Source organism: Lissotriton helveticus, chromosome 6 (assembly GCF_964261635.1).
Source record: "Lissotriton helveticus chromosome 6, aLisHel1.1, whole genome shotgun sequence".
NCBI classification, from domain to species: Eukaryota; Metazoa; Chordata; class Amphibia; order Caudata; family Salamandridae; genus Lissotriton; species Lissotriton helveticus.
In genome coordinates this window covers 79,704,966-79,723,059 of record NC_136067.1, presented here as the reverse complement: position 1 = coordinate 79,723,059, position 18,094 = coordinate 79,704,966, and the positions used below count along the sequence as shown (strand labels likewise).

The 18,094-nt window shown below is 42.9% G+C and overlaps 1 protein-coding gene across 1 annotated transcript in view; it reads right to left on the bottom strand.

Moving 5' to 3' along the window:
• The window catches only part of MRPS18A (mitochondrial ribosomal protein S18A), a 164,015-nt gene that overhangs the window by 136,862 nt on the left and 9,059 nt on the right, over positions 1 to 18,094 (bottom strand). The window contains exons 2-3 of the mRNA XM_078647390.1: positions 10,485 to 10,516; positions 1,659 to 1,772 (exon numbers count right to left, since the gene is read on the bottom strand). Of these exons, the coding sequence (XP_078503516.1) occupies positions 1,659 to 1,772; positions 10,485 to 10,516 (146 nt within the window). The remainder of the gene's footprint in view (positions 1 to 1,658; positions 1,773 to 10,484; positions 10,517 to 18,094) is intronic.

Genomic DNA, 18,094 nt, shown 5'->3' with positions numbered 1-18,094 from the left:
AATAACTGCTTATATACAGAGGGCTATACTGCATATTTATGTTTGAGTATGGTGGTTATGTGGGGAAGAGCCAACCATTGAGTAGTCTTCTGAAGAGAAGGTAGTTATCCGTGGATCTTATGTTTGGGGGTAAAGAGTTCCATAGGTTTGCTGCTTAAACAGAGAAGGATGTGCCACCTTTGGTTTTTTCCTTGAATGGAGGGATTTTGAGGCGAGGTGCCAATATAGAGCGAATGTTCCTTTGTTGAATGTAATTAAGAGATTTTATTCCTGATGAAGAGCGACCCTGGTCCATAGATCGCTTTGTGGGTGATACAAAGCAGCTTTAATGTGGATCCTCTGGTAACCGGTAACCAATGTAAGGCCATCAAGGCAGGGAATTGTGGGATTGCGGCTTTATATACAAGAGTAGCCTGGCAGCAGAGTTCTGCATCCAATGAAGTCTTCTCATTGTTGTTAAAGATGATCCGTAATAGAGGCCATTGGTGTAATTGAGTTTAGACAGAACAAGAGAGATAGTAGCCTGGAACTTGAGTGGAAATCCCAGGTGGGGGAAGATGTGTTGCAGAGTTTTTATAGTAATGAAGCAGGATCTTGCTAGTTTGTCGACATGGGCATTCATCGACCGCTTGGAGTCCATGGTAATTCGAAGGTTGCTTACTTCCTTTGATGCTTTAGGCAGTGTTCCCAGATCGTCAGGCCAGGTGGTGAATGTGTTATAATTTTCCCAATTGCCACATGTGAGTATTTCAGTTTTGGAAGCATTCAATTTGAGATGGCTCCATGTCATCCACTGATCAACGGCTCGGATGCAACTGAACATTTGTGAGTGTCCACTGTTTGTGGGGCTTTCCAGTTTAAGGAGTATCTGTGTGTCGTCTGCATAGTTATAGCATTTGAGGTGACATTCATTGATCAGTGCCGGTAATTACTTCATGTAGATGTTGAAAAGCATGGGTGAGATGATAGAGCCTTAAGGACCCCTGCTTTTGTGAAGTACGGTTATGATGAGAAAGGGAGGATATGGATGAAATTAGTTCTGTTGTGAAGGTAGGATGTGATCCAGTCGAGAGCATTCCCCTCTATTCTTTCTATTCTGGCTTCGGAGAGTCCTTGTACTAGAGTGTCATGGTCAAAAGTGTCAATGGCGGCTGAACGGTCCAAGAGAAGTAGTGCAGCAACCCTGTTGCGTTCAACTGTTTTCTTAATGAGGGCAGATTGTGTGCCTCTTCCTGGAAGGAATCCTATTTGGAAGTCTGAAAGTATGAAAGTATGACATTATCTTCAATGAATTGTGACATCTGGCTGAATGCTCCTCTTTGTAACAGTTTGCCCAGGAAAGATACATTTGTAATGGGTCTGTAGTTGTCGGGGTTAAGAGGGTCCAGGTTTCTTTTCTTTACCAACTGAAACTCAAAGCCCTGTTGGTTTAAATCCATTATAAATTATTTTGATAATATTGCTCCCTCGGAATAGCCAGAAAACCATGGTTCGCAACAGAGACGCACTGATCATATTAAAAGAAATCTGATCTAGGTGGATATTGGTGTTTAAATATCTGTGACTTTTTTTTGTTTAAAGGTCTGAACATTTATTTTTTTAAGTTAAAAATATACAATCTCAGGTGCTGTATAAAGCATAACTCTGGAAATGCTTACTGTGTAGTTGTACTTGTGTTTCAAATTCCAGCGGCAGATCGGACACTGTCCAGCGGGATTTGGGGGGAGAACGCTGGCAGTGGACTTCAACTCTTCAATCAATTTTCCTTCAATCTAAAAGGGAATAACATTGCAAAGTAAGTCAGTTTCACACACAAGCATTAAAAGAAATGCTCCTCAGTGGCAAACAGGGCCTGAGTGGGGTGAAAAAAAGTTGAGATTTGATGGTCTCTAGACCTCATGTGCCTGCCATGCCTTTCTGACTGATGTTTGACATATTTACAAAGGAGGAAGGCAGGCACAGTATAATTCTAGCCAGCCGGTTATTTATTTGTTACCATTTGCTTTTTTTTATTTTTGTAGAACTACTTAAGATGCTTTTTTATAAATGCAAATCAACAGTAACCTATAAACCGCAATGTTGAAAAAGGGGAGCGGGGCAGGGAAGGGATGTCGACAAGAGCCAATTTGGGTTACAGAAAGGATAACCAGTCCACATCAATGAAAATAGTCATAAAAAATACTGTTTCAAACTTCTCTAGCGCCATTCATTGCAGGTCAAGACAAAAACGTGCGCAGCTTTCTGTACCCAAACCTGGCACGTGACTAACATTAAATGGCTAGTGAGTTTCGCTAGCCACAGTGGCTGTTTGTAAGCAGGAGTATTCAAATCTCTTGGTGGAAAAAACATGTATAAAAAGTTGTTTGTGCCTAGAAATTTAGACTTGTTAGGGGTCCCCAGGATGCAGTATTCAAGCATTGTTGTAGAAGAGTAATTAACTTTTATACAATTAGGGTTTTGCTCTGGCGCAGGAACTATTTGTATGCCTATGAAACCTTGCAGCTAAGACATAAGCCTTATGGATATTTCAGTAATTAAAAGCTCAGTTAGACTCTAACAGATTCTCCATTTTCCCCTGTGTAATCTGTTGGGCAACCTAGTGACCTAGCCTATTAGAGAATTGCTTATTATGTTGTAGACAAAGATGGCCTATCAGAGTGGAGGTGGTATGGGAACTTGACAAAGCCAAAGAAGAGGCAAACAGCATACTTCTTGGCCCTTTAGTGCTGTGTGGCTCCTAGGACCCCCCAGGGCCTGCGCGTTTTGGATGACCTATACTGAGGGCTTGGTGTGCAGACAGACTCTGGACACCCCCACGGGATGAGTCAGCCATTAGACCTGCTAGCTCTACAGTGCCACTGTCACCCACTGTACTATACAGTGTGGTAGGTAGTTTCTGGCAACCACTGAACATGACAACCCGGATTCCTCAGGTATCGTGGAAACAATACGGTATCTTTTGCTCAGTCACTCGTGCTTGCTTTTCTCAGAACACATAGAATGACGATTGGAATGGTTTCAATAATTACTTAATGGTCAAGTGTCAGTTTAGTATGAAACCTGTTAGCTGCGACAATGAAAAGACAGGAGCAGACAATTTTAATCGCTAGTACCAATATCATAAAAAAGTAGATACATTTCTACCATAGTACTAATAAGATGAATAAAAGCATATTTTTACATAAAACATTAGCATGGGCGTACTCCTACGATGCATATCCTACCCAACTGTGCCTAGCCTAGAGGTTTTGGTGAAGAATGTATGTGTAAGTGCTAGGACATGTTCTAATGGAGCCAAGAATTCCCCGGGGAAGTGTTAACCCCTCACCTGATGGTTCTGAATAAAGGACCCAGTCTCTGCGTCGAGGATGGCATCGAAGGATCATCCTGCAGTGTCTCGGTCCAGCCTGGAAGGAATATTTCCTCTGTCTTTGTATGGGGAAGGGTGTCTTTTATACTAAAGTAGTCACTCCTGGGTTTTTATAGAATCAATAGGTTTTGAAAACATTCGCTAATCCCATGCTAATCCTTTTCTAAACAAACATGAGCACATGCAGATGGCTGTTGGCCATGAATGAAAAAAGTGGTGACCCTTGTACAGAATAAATCTACTGTGCCTGGGGACATGTTTTGTGAACGTCCGGTATAGGGATTAAGATATGGTACCACCACAAGCCTGATGTCGGAGAGACAGAAGTCAGCTAATGGGTAAAAGGTCACCTGTGTAAGACCGTTATGTCGTGTGGATGGGACGCAATATGTGTAATCGGTACATACAGGATTGGAACTAACCTAAGGGACATGACATTAGGATTTCGTGATGTTATTGACTGGTAGAACTGTACATCTGGTATAGTGGATATCATATTTTGACTGCAAAGACCAGGTGGAGTTTAAGTAGACAGCTTAGAAAGCCCAAAATGTTGGAAGACACTCTTGGCGAAAGTAATAATTAGGTGATGAAAATCAGTCCAGGCAAGTGAGAGGGAACCCAAAAGAAAGAAGGATAGATTTAGGACAGATGAATAAGGGAGTGCGGTCAGTTGAGGCCAGAAGCAGAATCTTTGGGTTGGTACAGATTGTTCTAATACATTTATTCCTGAATGTGGATCTGGACACCCACAATTATTCAGTGATCTCCACATTCTTCATGCATTTTTAGTTATAACCAAGTATCATTGGAACACCCCATAGCTGATGCTGCAGGACCAGATGTGTGCAAAGAGGTCACACACAACCATATGGAACAGTACATGGTAAGATGAATGTTTGGACAGGAAGGCGGCAATATTGCCTTATTGTGTTCTGATCTCATGGCTGCTGTGAACTATGTATAATCATCACTCTTCCAATCACTGCTGGTTAAGAAGGATGGTTTGGGTGATGATGATGAAGTCAACAGAAATGTCTAAAAGAGTAGCAGCCACATACGTGCTTTGTCTCTGGAGGTAAGAACTAAGAAAATGTGGATGAACAGTTTAGGTCCACGCACTAGGCAGTGGGGTTCAAGAAATGCTTACAAGTTGCAAGTAACAACTCTTGAAAACCTTGGTCATGCAAGTCACACAAGTGAAACTTCTGAAAGTGACTGGAATCCCAGTCAGTATTTGGTTTCTTTAGGATGGTGTAATGCTGGCAAGCGTCAGCTTCTCGGAGACTGTGCCAATGACAGTTGCGGCATTAGTGGATTGACATTCCTACATTTGTGACGTTGGTGTTGCAAGTGCCAGTGGAGGCAATATTTGTTTCAGGAAAACAAATCTTATCGACTTCTTCAACTTGGCCAGACGTCAATTCCCATAGTAGCAAAAGGATAGGAGGTGGCTGCGACACAAAAGAGTGTGGTATATGGGTATTTTACCTGTTTTGCCTGCTTTCGTAGGTACTTCATAGATCCTCAAGGGCTTCTGGTCTCAATGCCTTAATTGTAAAACTGCAGATATTCAAGCTCAGCAAGCACCTTGCGAGCGGGGACTGCCTGTTCTCCTCACTGCAAAGGCTCACGGTGACCATGCTCTTTCAGAATAGAGAGTGCAAAGTCACTGTGAGATGTCACGCTCTCAGAAAAAGGGAGCGCGTGGTCACTGTGAGATGTTGCAGCGAGGAGAACAGTCATTCTCCGTTCGTGAAGTGCACCTGGAGCGTGAATGTCAGCGGTTTGACAATTAAGGTATTGAGACCAGAAGTGCTTGAGGATCTATGAACTAGACCTGATTTACCTACATAAGCAGGCAATTGGAGCGTTTGGACGATGCAATCCATACACACCAATGTACCACACTGTGGAGTGTCAACTGGATGAATATGTACAGAAGAAACCCTATGAATAGTTTGGGATCATAACGTCGACAATCCCCCCACTTGGTTGTCATTGACGATTACCGAATAAAGGGATTGTTGATTCAGTTGGCCTACCCTTTCCCCTCTATGGTGTTTGGATTAACATTTGACAACCATTGGTTTTTATACCTTACCTACATGTTGTAAATGACCCACTAAACATAAAAAAGAACTGCCTTTGCAAACCTTGAAAGAGATTAACTGGTACCAAGTGGTAGAAAGTATTGCATTCACGTCTTCTCGGTCCGCAAAGCCTTCAAGCCACGGGACAAGAATATCTACAGTACCTAGCACCCCACTACACATCCGAAATTCAGCCTCCGTTCATCTAAGCCAAATCTGATATTGCAAGCAAGGTTCAATTGAAGGAAACACTGGGAAAGAGCACAGGTATACAAAAAATGTACCTAGAGTGCTCATCTCTGGAACTAACACAGCCCGCAGGCAGTCAACAGAGCTCCAAAAAACAACCCTCCTCTAGAAGGCTTTGTCAAGCTGTTAAGTCATCTCTGGAACCACACTACTTTTGAGCCTTTACTAGAGGGCCAAGGACCCTATAAGTATGACATTCAGAATGCCATGTATTTCCTTTTGTGAAGACACGAGCAGCCATGTCAAGGCCAAAGATACCACCTTTGACTTTTGGAATGAGACCCTCCACAGTGCTATAATCGGTATTGAAAGTTCAATGCTGAATAGTACTGTGACCAGTCACACAAGCCACAGCTCAGTGTATTATAATTTCTATTTGTCTGATGGTCATGATTTTCTGTTGCTGTGTCTTTTCATCTTACTGGCCAGTGATGTCACAAGTTTCATCTCAGGGTTCTTTTAGTCTATCTTTAGCACCCAGTAGAGAAGTGGTGTCCGCCCTATTAAATTCATATTGGGTTGCAACGGTCTTTGTCGGGGATAGGTTTGTATTTGAGTGTTTTGCGCTAGCCAGGCTAGAATGCTGGTTTTATGTTGTGGCATGCCGAGTCTTGGAGTACATTCCTTTTGTGTATCTATTGAAAGAAGGTGAGCGTGTTTTCCTGAAGGTCACAGTTGTCCATCTCATCCCAACGTGGTATTCTGCCCCACTACCAGTGAAGTCACAAGGTTCCATCTCAGGATTCTGGAGGTTCTCAGAAATTGCCTGGAGACTGCGCAAGTAACATCAAGCTCTTTGGGACACTTACCTTTGTATGTGAACTACCTATACTGTTGTGCATCCAATGCTTCTGCCACCACAGTGAACACGCCTCCACACATAAGAGCTTGCCTACAGTTAGCCTTACCTACAGCTACATAAGTATTCATTTATTTATTTATTTATTTATTTGCGGGTTTATAAAGCGCTTGAATAAACACCCGAAGGAGTATCTCCGCGCTTCAGAGACAGCAGAAGCAAAAACCAGGGCAATAATAATAATACAGGACAAAGAGCCCTATGTGGCTACCTCATGACCTAACTAGTTTAGACCTGAAACATAAAAGTTTTCAGTTTTTTCCTAAAGATAAAGTGATCTGAACACTGCCTAAGTTGGAAAGGAAGATTGTTCCACAAAATAGGACCCACCACTGACAGGGCCTTGCCACCCTGTCTAGTCCCATTAATCTTGGGTACCCTTAGAAGCAACTGATCACTTGACCTGAGAGTACGTGTGGGAACATAGGGAACACATTTTTTTGCCAAATAGGAAGGTCCTAGGTCATGAAGTCCTTTATGTACTATACAGCATGTCTTAAATATCACTCTTTGGCGAACAGATAACCAGTGAAGTTTTTCCAGCAGAGGTTTGGATGGAGACCTGGGGGGAGCATTGAGGACCAACCTGGCTGCGGTGTTCTGTATCACCTGCAGTCGGTCCAACACTTCTTCATTAGCAGACACCAGGAGGCCATTACAGTAATCAAGCCGGCTGATCACCAGAGCCTGGACCAAGGTCTTTCTAATGGAGTCCGGAAGGAGCGAGAATACCTTACGGAGGAGTCCTATCACATGAAAACAGGACCCCACCGTATTATTTCCATGTTGTTTCAAGGTCAGCTCCGGCTCCAGGCGAACCCCAAGGTTCTTGATTACTTGTTTTGGTTCGGGAACTGGCCCCAAGTCTAGTGGCCACCAATCAGGGGACCATAGTATCTTGGCCTCACCGAAAAGCATAACCTCAGTCTTACCAACGTTACACTGAAGAAAGTTAGAAGACATCCACTGGGATACTGCTTTCATCCCCTCGGAGAAAGATTGTTTAACCTCCGGGGTCAAAGATTTAAATGGAAAAAGCAGATGGGTATCATCAGCATAAGACACTGGACAAAAGCCAAAAGCTCTAATAATATTTGCCAGGGGGGCCACATAGGTGTTCAAAAGAGTTGGGCTCAGACAAGAGCCCTGTGGCACCCCCTTGGTGATCTTAACCTCATCCGACCGGAATTCACCCATGATGACACATTGAGTGCGGTCGGAGAGAAAGCTCTTTAGCCAAGCAAGTGCCTTACCACCCAGTCCATTCTCAATCAGTCGTTCGATCAAGATCTTATGAGAAATGGTATCGAACGCTGCCGATAAATCCAGTAGTACCAGGACAACAGAAATACCCCTGTCCTGGTACATACAGAGATCATCAGTTATCGACAGCAAGGCCGTTTCAGTACTATATTTCGGCCTAAAACCGGACTGTGAGGGATCAAGGCTTCCAGATTGTTCCAGGAAGTTAGACAGATGCTTATTAGTATGTTTTTCGATGATTTTACCCAGAAAAGGCAGCAGGAAAATAGGTCTAAGATTGGACAAATTGGTCCATGGAACAGAGATGTTCTTCCGAATAGGTCTAACTAGAGCCTTTTTCCACTCTCGTGGGACACATCCCGTGTTGAGCGAGAGGTTCACAAGGTTCTGAATTTCAGGACCAAGCACCCTACCCACCACTCCCATTGTTCTCGCTGGTAGTTGATCTGAAGGGCTCCCACTTTTGATGTTCTCAATCAACATTTCGACCTCTAACAGGGTGATATTCGGAAATTTAAGAAATATGCCAGGATTAGCACCTACTTTCGCCGGCGTGTGAATACCATGATTAGTTATAGGTAGAATAGATGCCTTAATTTTTCCATAGATAATGTCAATCTTATCAGTGAAAAAACCTGAAATGTCGTCGCATAATTGTTAAGACGACATATCCGTACTTTCACAAGCCACCGGTTTTAAAAAGGTGTTTAAGATTTGGTATAGCACTTTAGGAGCATTACCTGCCGCCTCCAGTTGCGAGGTAACATAACTCTTACGTGCAGCTCGAATGGCTTTGTGGTAGGTGCTTATTGCCAACTGGTAGCTAGATTTATCCACCTCCAGGTGCGACTTTCTCCAAACTTTCTCAAATTTCCTGGCGGTTCGCTTAAGGAGCCGCAACTCTTCGGAAAACCAAACTTCCTGTTTTCTTGCAGGACGGCTTTTAAATATTTTAAGTGGGGAAATCTGTTCTACTACTGTGTGTATAGCAAATTCATATTTAAGTAGAGCAGAATCAATATCTTCCGTAGGATGGATTTACGGGGCGATATATAACTCTTTAAAGGTTTCATGAGATATTTTATGCCATTGCCTTCGCCGTACCGGAATCTGCAAAGAGCGGCTGAGAGGTACACCAATTTTGGGCATCGAAAACGTCAAAATAAAATGATCTGTCCAATTAGTCTGTCTAGGCGCATAGCACCTAATATCAGGAAAATTGGAAAAGATCAAATCTAGGGTATGCCCCGCCAAATGGGTAGCCCCGCTATTACACTGTTTTAACCCTAACAGGGAGACATCATTCAGGAAAGATTGGACCTCCATATTATCTTTTACCTCGCTGTGGATATTAAAATCTCCAAGCAGTAAAAAGTCTTTGTCTGTTTCGATATACGGGGCCAATGCTTCCACCAGAGAACTGGAGTTTTTTTTTTATAGGGCCTGGAGGGCGATACACTAGTGCTCCCTTCCTGCAGTATTTAGCAGACGTGCCAATTTTAAAAACCATCATTTCAAAAGCAGAATTGCAACATTGATCTACAATAGAGACGGCTATGCTACTTTTATGCACAATCGCTATGCCCCCTACTGCTTTCTTTGGCCGATCCAATCTGATGATCTTATACCCTTCCGGGATCCCAAGAGTGATAACAGGGATCGAGTGGGGTTTGAGCCATGTCTCAGTAAGAAAGCAAAGATCAGGTTCGTGCATAGAGATAAGGTCCCAAACCTCAGTATAGTGTTTGGGAAGAGACCTTATGTTACATAACAAATTCTTCCCACCCTGAATGGTTTCAATGACCGTATGAGTGGTCTTATATTGGAAGAGATCTGTAGTCCGGAAAATAGGATCACATACTGCCTGAAAGTGGCATTGCCTACATGAGAACGGCCCTTCGGGAGGGATATGTTCTTCTGACCCACAAGGTATCTGTGGTTTCACCCTTAAATACATAAATTCCTGAGAGGAATAGCTCACCCTAACCTTAGGTGGGTCACTTACTCCAGGAAGTGTTAATGCCATGGCCCCTGGCCCCGTCCGGTCGCGGACGGGCGCATACGGGCTTCTCTCTGGCTGGTCTCAGGCGCGACCTCAGGCGCGACCTCAGGCGCGACCTCAGGCGCGACCTCAGGCGCGACCTCGGACGCTCCCCTGCGCGCGACCGCTGCGCGCTCAGAGCAACGAGAGGGCTAAGTAGCCCCTACTTGTGAACAACTAGACCGCTATCCGCTGCGTGTTAGCGGAAATGGAGTGAGTGTCTCGCTCTTACCTGTCCGCCCTCGGCTCTACGGCGCTAATAGCCGAGTCAGACCGGGGCAGGCAGGCTACAACATGGAGCAGACTGCCTTGGATATAGGCAAGTATTATTTACCCCAGTGACACCCAGCAGCGTGAAAGATCGCGATTAAAAACGGCGATACAAATTTGTTATTAAAACCATTCAGATTGTGCAGTATTTAAAACATCAAATCCCAATTACAAACATGAAACACTTGGTCCAGTTATAATTACGCTTGTAGTCGCTATCTGGCGTCAAACGGATCGGGGAGACACTGCCACTGTCCTCCCGTACCCTGCAACACAGGGGTATTTCAGACAAGGAACCTGCTGATTAGGCTGTAATTGAAGCAAACAACAAATACTCACGATAGAAGTCTTCCCTTCTTGCTTTTCAATCACTGTAACAAAGAGAGCACAAGGGTCAGTTTTGAGACTAATCATGTATACTGACTAGACAGATATATGTGTATACCTACACAGAAACTAGTTTAGTCAAAGGTTTCGGGTTTCAAAACTATCAAAAACTAGCAGATAAATTACAAAGGACACGTTCTTCGATGCAACACTATTTTGCACAGGTTTTCTCTGGCTTTGGTAAGATGCGCTCACAGATTTGGTTATGCTACATTTGAATATGCTATTTTCACCTTAGTGCATTCACATATCAGGCCAACTCCAACCCCATCTACATTACAAAGGCCTTCACCCTGCTACTCCCTCACTCCTATGCTCTTGGCAGGGAGCCACTCATCGCTTTCCTCCCATCTGGTTCCCTTTTAACATCTTCTTCCAGGATGAAGAGGTTAAGGATGGAGGCCAAAAACCCTGCTGATCTACCCTGTCACACCTTTACCACCTACTGCCTGTCCCTATTATTCCAAGGGTTTCACAAATCTCACCTGAACAAGTAGGTTGTGCTTCTAAGTGGAACACCATGGACTCTAATAATGACGTGTCTGAATTTTATGAGGGGTCTTGGTTCTGATTGGTGACCACAGGCCTCTTACTGAGGTGGCTGAATTCACTATAATTGTGCATTGACTGTTTCTAGGTAGTACAGCAGAGACATCTATTAAGGATCAGGGAATTTACTAGGGTGGCGCCTTCACATCTATGTGGTACACAATACATCCTCGACTAAGGTTTGTGAAAGTTTCCTGGGTTTGACCCATTCACTGCTTCTGTTGGTACATGATAGAGCCTCTACTGACTTGTCTGAATCTACTTGGGTTATTTCTTCACCACTTCTGGATAGTAAACTACAGACTGAGGTGCCTGTGCATTGCACTTCCACTGCTTGTGAATGGTAAAATGTAACCCTCGACTGAAGCGCCTGTGAGTTGTGTGTTTTCCGCTACGGAATAGTATATTATTCACCCTCTACAGAGGTGTCTGTGGAATTCGTGGAGTCCTCTCCATGGGCTCCAGTGGTTCAAATGCTGATGTTACTAGATTGTCAGTGCTCATTACTGAGACTCCTGAATGACCCAAATCCCGCCTGCATTTTAGTTACTTAGTCCGTGAAGATGGGAAACGTGATAAGGTAACTTAAAGATGTATTCGTAATAGCACAATATCTTTCCCACTTATCTTTGTTACACATCATGCTACGGTGCAGCTAAAGGTTCATTGCATAATGATTAAAGTACAGTGTCCAAATCACAAACACAACACCACAATTCTTCACATACAGAGAGCACAAACACACACCAACAACTATGCACAGCAGAGAAGCCCATTTACTCGAACACCTGAAAGCGCACTGCGCCCCGCAAGGGGTAGAAAGGGGTAATTTAAATGCTATGCAACACAAACTTTTTTGGGATGCCTCCATCGCCCTGTATTATACACTAAACCCATGAACATCAACAGCATCAGAGGAATTAGGAGCAACAAACTGAAGGCGCCAACACACCATTCCCAAGATGGCTCCGGTGTATTCAGCACAAAACCAAATCAAACTGTGCGACTTTAAAGCCCTCACAATTGAAGGGAATTGTTACGCTATGGTGATCTTCAAAACAGTACAGTTTTGTTGGACTGAATGGATCAATGTCATAACTGAGCAAACCATTAGCAATAAATCCCTAACCATAACCAATTTACTACCACGAAACCATTAGCACAGAGTTTTTATCAGGTTTGTTACCACTGCTCCTCTTCGCTGGTTGAAACCCCCTGCACCTCTCTCAAATCTCCTTCTCCCTCATACGGCTGAAGGTTATACAAAGTATGATTTACTTATTTTTTCCATAGAACTGAAGTTCTGGGTTAGGTATTTGAAAATTTCATATAATGCAGACTGAATGGTAATTTTGTTTTATGTAAATATGTAAAGGTTATTCAGAAAATTAAGGAGGTAGGTATGAGAGGTACCCCTTAACAAGAGTCAAGGGAAATGGGGTTAGCTAACCAGTAAAACATGATATTCCCTTGAATGTGGATAAATGAAGTGAGCCAAAGGGTCAAGAGAAAATAATTACAAATTAAGTCAAGAATTCTTACAATTTATTGAGAGTACACAAAGTTTTTTTTAAAAACAATGAGTGGACCAGAAGGATCCCACTCCACACAACTAAAACAATAAAAAAAACGTTTAACATTCAATATTGGCCAGCAAGATTGAAACACAAAAGACAGAAAGGGCTGTAAAACATAGAATAATGCAATACTGATTGTATATTCGGACCCGTTTGTAAACACCTAAGCTATGTACACCAAAATTTTTGTCTATCAGCAAAAGATGTCGAGATCATGAATTATACTTGGTGTAGCGTCGACGCGTTTCGGTGGTATTCCAAAGTTCTATCCACCTTTATCAAGACAATGTTTGATTTCTGTCAGGGTTGAGGGGTCAATATAATTGCCCTGGGGGTCCGTGTTGGAAGGATATTTTCAGATTCTATGTTGTTCGGTATTTGTGTGCAAATTGTTAAAACCGCAAAACAAGTTGAAGCTGCCTATTAAGTGCTCCTGATAATATAAGTTCTTGCGCATGGAGTATGGGCTATCCAGAATTATTATGCTCCATGTTGTTTAGCTTCTTTTCTTTCTAATATTAAAACCCAGAGGCGCCGAAGTCTTGTCCTAGCATTGTCAGCGTTAGTTTCGCTATTTATCTGCAAAGGACTGCTCGCTTCTCTGTTTATATGTAGCCTTAAGGTAGCAGAATCAGAGGCATAAACTTCATGTCCTCGTGTTTAGTGATTCTTTTCCTGGTGTATCGCGTAGGACTGCCTGCTTCTCGTGGAACCAGAGAAGCAGGCAGTCCTACTGCACACAAATACCGAACAACATAGAATCTGAAAATATCCTTCCAACACGGACCCCCAGGGCAATTATATTGACCCCTCAACCCTGACAGAAATCAAACATTGTCTTGATAAAGGTGGATAGAACTTTGGAATACCACCGAAACGCGTCGAAGCTACACCAAGTATAATTCATGATCTCGACATCTTTTGCTGATAGACAAACATTTTGGTGTACATAGCTTAGGTGTTTACAAACGGGTCCGAATATACAATCAGTATTGCACTATTCTATGTCTTACAGCCCTTTCTGTCTTTTGTGTTTCAATCTTGCTGGCCAATATTGAATGTTAAAATTTTTTTTTTATTGTTTTAGTTGTGTGGAGTGGGATCCTTCTGGTCCACTCATTGTTTTAAAAAAAAACTTTTTGTACTCTCAATAAATTGTAAGAATTCTTGACTTAATTTGTAATTTGTAAATATTTTCTCTTGACCCTTTGGCTCACTTCATTTATCCACATTCAAGGGAATATCATGTTTTACTATTCAGAAAATTAAACCAAAAGAGGAGCTATATTACAAACCGAAGAGACATATTTCCTCTCCTCCTTTCTAGCTTGCAAATGTTCAATCACCAAGAGTTTTGACCCCAGGGCTCTTCTTTCCGAATGAACCTATAGATCGCAGTTTCATTTTTTGCTCCAACTCCTTAAAGGTGTTCACATTGTTCTCCTCAACCAGATAACGCGTGCTGCTCATTCACATTGAGAGTTATCGCTCTAGTCTACCAATCTCTTGAAAAAGCCCAAGAGCCGCAATAATATAGTTACATTTTCGAGTCCATGTCCATTTCTGCCAGATCTGCAACTTTTAAAATAATTACCATCCATGTTAAAAAAATAACTGTTCTAAACTGCCTTTCACTAAGACTACAAGGTATCAATGAGCCGCAATCAAAAACTGGCAAATACTAGTAAATGTAAAATTAAAGATAGACAAGCAAGTTACCTTTTGTCTCACAGATTTAAGAAGCTGCAAGGTCATCCTCCCACAACAACAGTACACACAGCACGGTGTGATTTTAAGTTGGAGCAACTAAATACCCAAAGACATGTCCAATATAGAGTTAACATACCCTGGATAGTAAATGGTAGCCCCTACTTTTAAAATTCCACTACGGACCGGGCACCTCAGCGAGGCAAGGCTGACTGCCATGCCCGATATTAATATGAACTGTTGGTGTGATCTTGAAATGTATTGGGTGAGTCATTTTTAAAGTGTAAAAACTAATCACTAATGGAAAAGATCCATTGCTAAAATGCTGAAATTGGCAGTCTTCTGTCTATACCCCTCACAGCTTGGTAACAACCACTTACTGGATCTTTAGCTGGGGACAGAAACCACCATTCTAAACAAAGCAGAACTCTAGCGCACAAGCATTGGTGGCCACAAATTTGTTCTTAAACTAATTGATCTGTCGGTGGCCTCTGGTTTCGTAGTTTTGTGGCTCTTCACTTTCAAAGACAGCGCGAAGCAGAAGAACATTTACAACCTGGTTCTCCTCCTCCCAACCTCCCCCACAAACGATAAACTTGGATCCTTCCTCATCATCAAAACAGTAATAGGAACTACACTCTGGCCCCAGGACATCCATAATCACCAGCTTCCACATGTACGCGGGCAGCAATGGGCTCCATTTCAGCCGACAGGAAGGTTCTGTTCTGTGCACAAACAAGGGGTGATCTATGTAAAAATACTTCTAACATCAGATTAGCTGAAAAGAGACAAGACCTAAATTCTGTTTATGGGTCTAGTTCACCCCTCACTGAGTACCTTTAACTGGACCGTCACACAGGGTCTCCCCCAACCAGAGAACAAAAGGCTACAAACGTAGTGCAACTGTTCAACTGCGACCTATCCTTCACACATCTGGAGCAAAGGAAGTTGCTTTGGGAAATCTCACAAAATCATCATGTGAGTATATCTCAACTCGATTAATGCAATGCGATCTACACAAGATTGGAAACTAAGGCACTCTCCAACATGCAGCAGGACCAAACTACTTGGCCTTCACCATCATTGGTTATGTTAGAACTCCACTGAAGGCTGGCTGGTGATCTAGGACAGAGAACACTATTCAACACAATGTTTGTTACATATATGTTTGCTACCTGGAAACCAATCCAAGGGTTTAAATATATAAACATCAACCTGCCGCCTGTCTCTCAAACGCTCCACTCCTTCCACAAAAACAGACACAAAGGATTTGAAGAAAAGTTGCTACCAACCTGAACACCCTCCATCATCATCTAAGGCATGAAAAGTAAACCATTTCCTCATATAGCCGTTTAAACGTTTGTGCGCATACAGGCATCATCCAGTTCACTGCAACACAATAAGACTATTTGTCAGGACCTTACACACTTCACAAAAGTCTTCCAACATAGGTCATATTACAACCAACAGAAAGGTCTGTCTGCAATGGGTCCAGAGAGTTAGAGGGCTACATTGCCACACTAGTGCAGCTGCGCACTACATAAAACGCTAGCTAACCTAGCACAAAAGTCTGCTTTTTGAAAAAGAATTAAAAAAAAAAAAAATCAAATCCCATGACGACCAGATCCAGATGCTCCCGGAAAAGTAGACGCACTAGTGGCAACTTGGTACAACTAAGTTCTCTAAGTTTTAGAACAGTTCCTAAGCTTATGCTAAGGGAGAATTTGGAGGAGCATGGCGCTAAAAGAACTTAAAAAAGAGGCATTTGATTTTAAAACAAGAACCTCCATCTGCCAGTCAAATAAGCTGTGTAATCAATACAGGAGAACATTATGTATTTACACAGCTCGACGCAATGCCGGAGTTTATAAAGTGGCCAAATTAGAAAATAGGAATGGCTCTTGGCTAAATATTATATTTCTTTTCGCTGCAGTAAACTGTCCTTTTTAAGCCTGGATTTTAACAGCACAGCTGCTGAAGAGACATACTGCTATCAGTAGACACAGTGGACTTTAGGTTCTCCCCTTCCACCATTGGTTTTCTTCAACCATCCTTTCAGCTATTGGCTTCAAACTATGTTACTTATGTCTTGGCTCATCCCATTGGAGCTTTTTGGGTGTATCCTTCGGTCACCACTCGAGTGATTGTATTGGCCTATATGAGAGACTACTTTACAACTGCAGCCTTCTTAGCCTGCTCCTGCTGACTTCCTCCCATACATCTTATTCTAATCTGCAAACACTGCATGCATTAGTAGAATAAAACCCACGCCTATTGGCTTTGCCAATGTTTGTCTGTCTATAATGCCAAGGTAACATTATACCTGATGAATAGCTTCTATTAGCTGTAGTGTCTGTAGTCTCAAGGGATACATAGGCATATTGTAATTCATCAAACATCTAAGCGTACATTTGTTAGAAGAAAAAGTGTCTCGACATGGGTTGCTTTAGAATGCTCTTTCCAGCCGACCAACCCTTAAATGAAGACATGAACTTAAATTGGTCAATTTAGCAAAGCTTTGAAATGCTGGCATGCTAGAATTTAACTGGATTTAAATTAGCTGGTTTGGTTATATCCTTAGGTTTTGAAATACCAATAAAAATGTATCAAAAATCAGAAAAACAAAGAAATAAAAGATCATGGGGTGGTGGCTAGGAGAGAATATAAATGACTAAGACTATGTATGGTCTGTGTGATTAGATGCTGCACAGGCCGGTAGTACTTCTCTGCGGTCACAATGCACCCCCCCCCCCATCTGTCTCCACAGCCGCTTTTGGTGTCGGTCCATTCCCATTAGGTTAAACATTTTTCCTCATCTGACCCTGGACGACAGTGCCAAACAGCGCTGAGGTTTTCTGTTTGAAACATCTGCCCATCACAAAAAGTCAGAGTAAGCTTCTCTTAAACTTTGCTACCTTTATGAATGCCTGAGCATGCCCACGGCGGTATACCTACTATTGGATCCTCAAATATACGTCTGCTCCTTTTGTTAATCCCAAGCCCAGGCCATGCGCCTTGGGGGACACACATGCCCCCAATGTTTAACCCATTCCCCAACCATGTAGTCTATCCTTGCGGTTAACCCCTTATGTGCCACTGAAAGCCGTTCCATGCTGTTAATCTCTGGGCTTTGCTGTCGCTTCTATACCTACTTTTAATCCCTCATCTGTCATGGAGCTTTCCTTGTCACCGAGATACTCACTAGTGGAAATTGCTTGTTCCTGCAATAAAGTAGGCTCAGTACGGTTTAATCCTCGTTACTGCAATCTTGCAAAAAGATCTTCTCCTTGCTGTACATGCCTTGTCTACATCATGGAGTAGGTGTCTGCAGTCAAACCGTTTCCACTCTCACAGAATCTATCCCATTATTAATTCCTTGCCTCTACACTATGTCATGGAGTACAGTACTGCTGTTAATCTCATGTCCGTTTCATTCAGTCGGTCGATTAGGTGTCCATCACCGGTTAAACACCTTGCTCCTCACTATTTTCCACCCCTTATTTCTTAGTAACTATCTAAACCTACGGCCTTCGACACCGTATGTGACCGCACCCTGATACAACTCCTCAGCAACACCGGAATCCAAGGAACGGCCATGGAGTGGATCATCTCGTTCCTCGCCGGAAGAACCCAGAGTCCGCCTCCCCCCGTTCCGATCCGTGGCCACCGAAGTCATCTGCGGCGTTCCGCAAGGATCCTCGCTCAGCCCCACCCTCTTCAACGTCTACA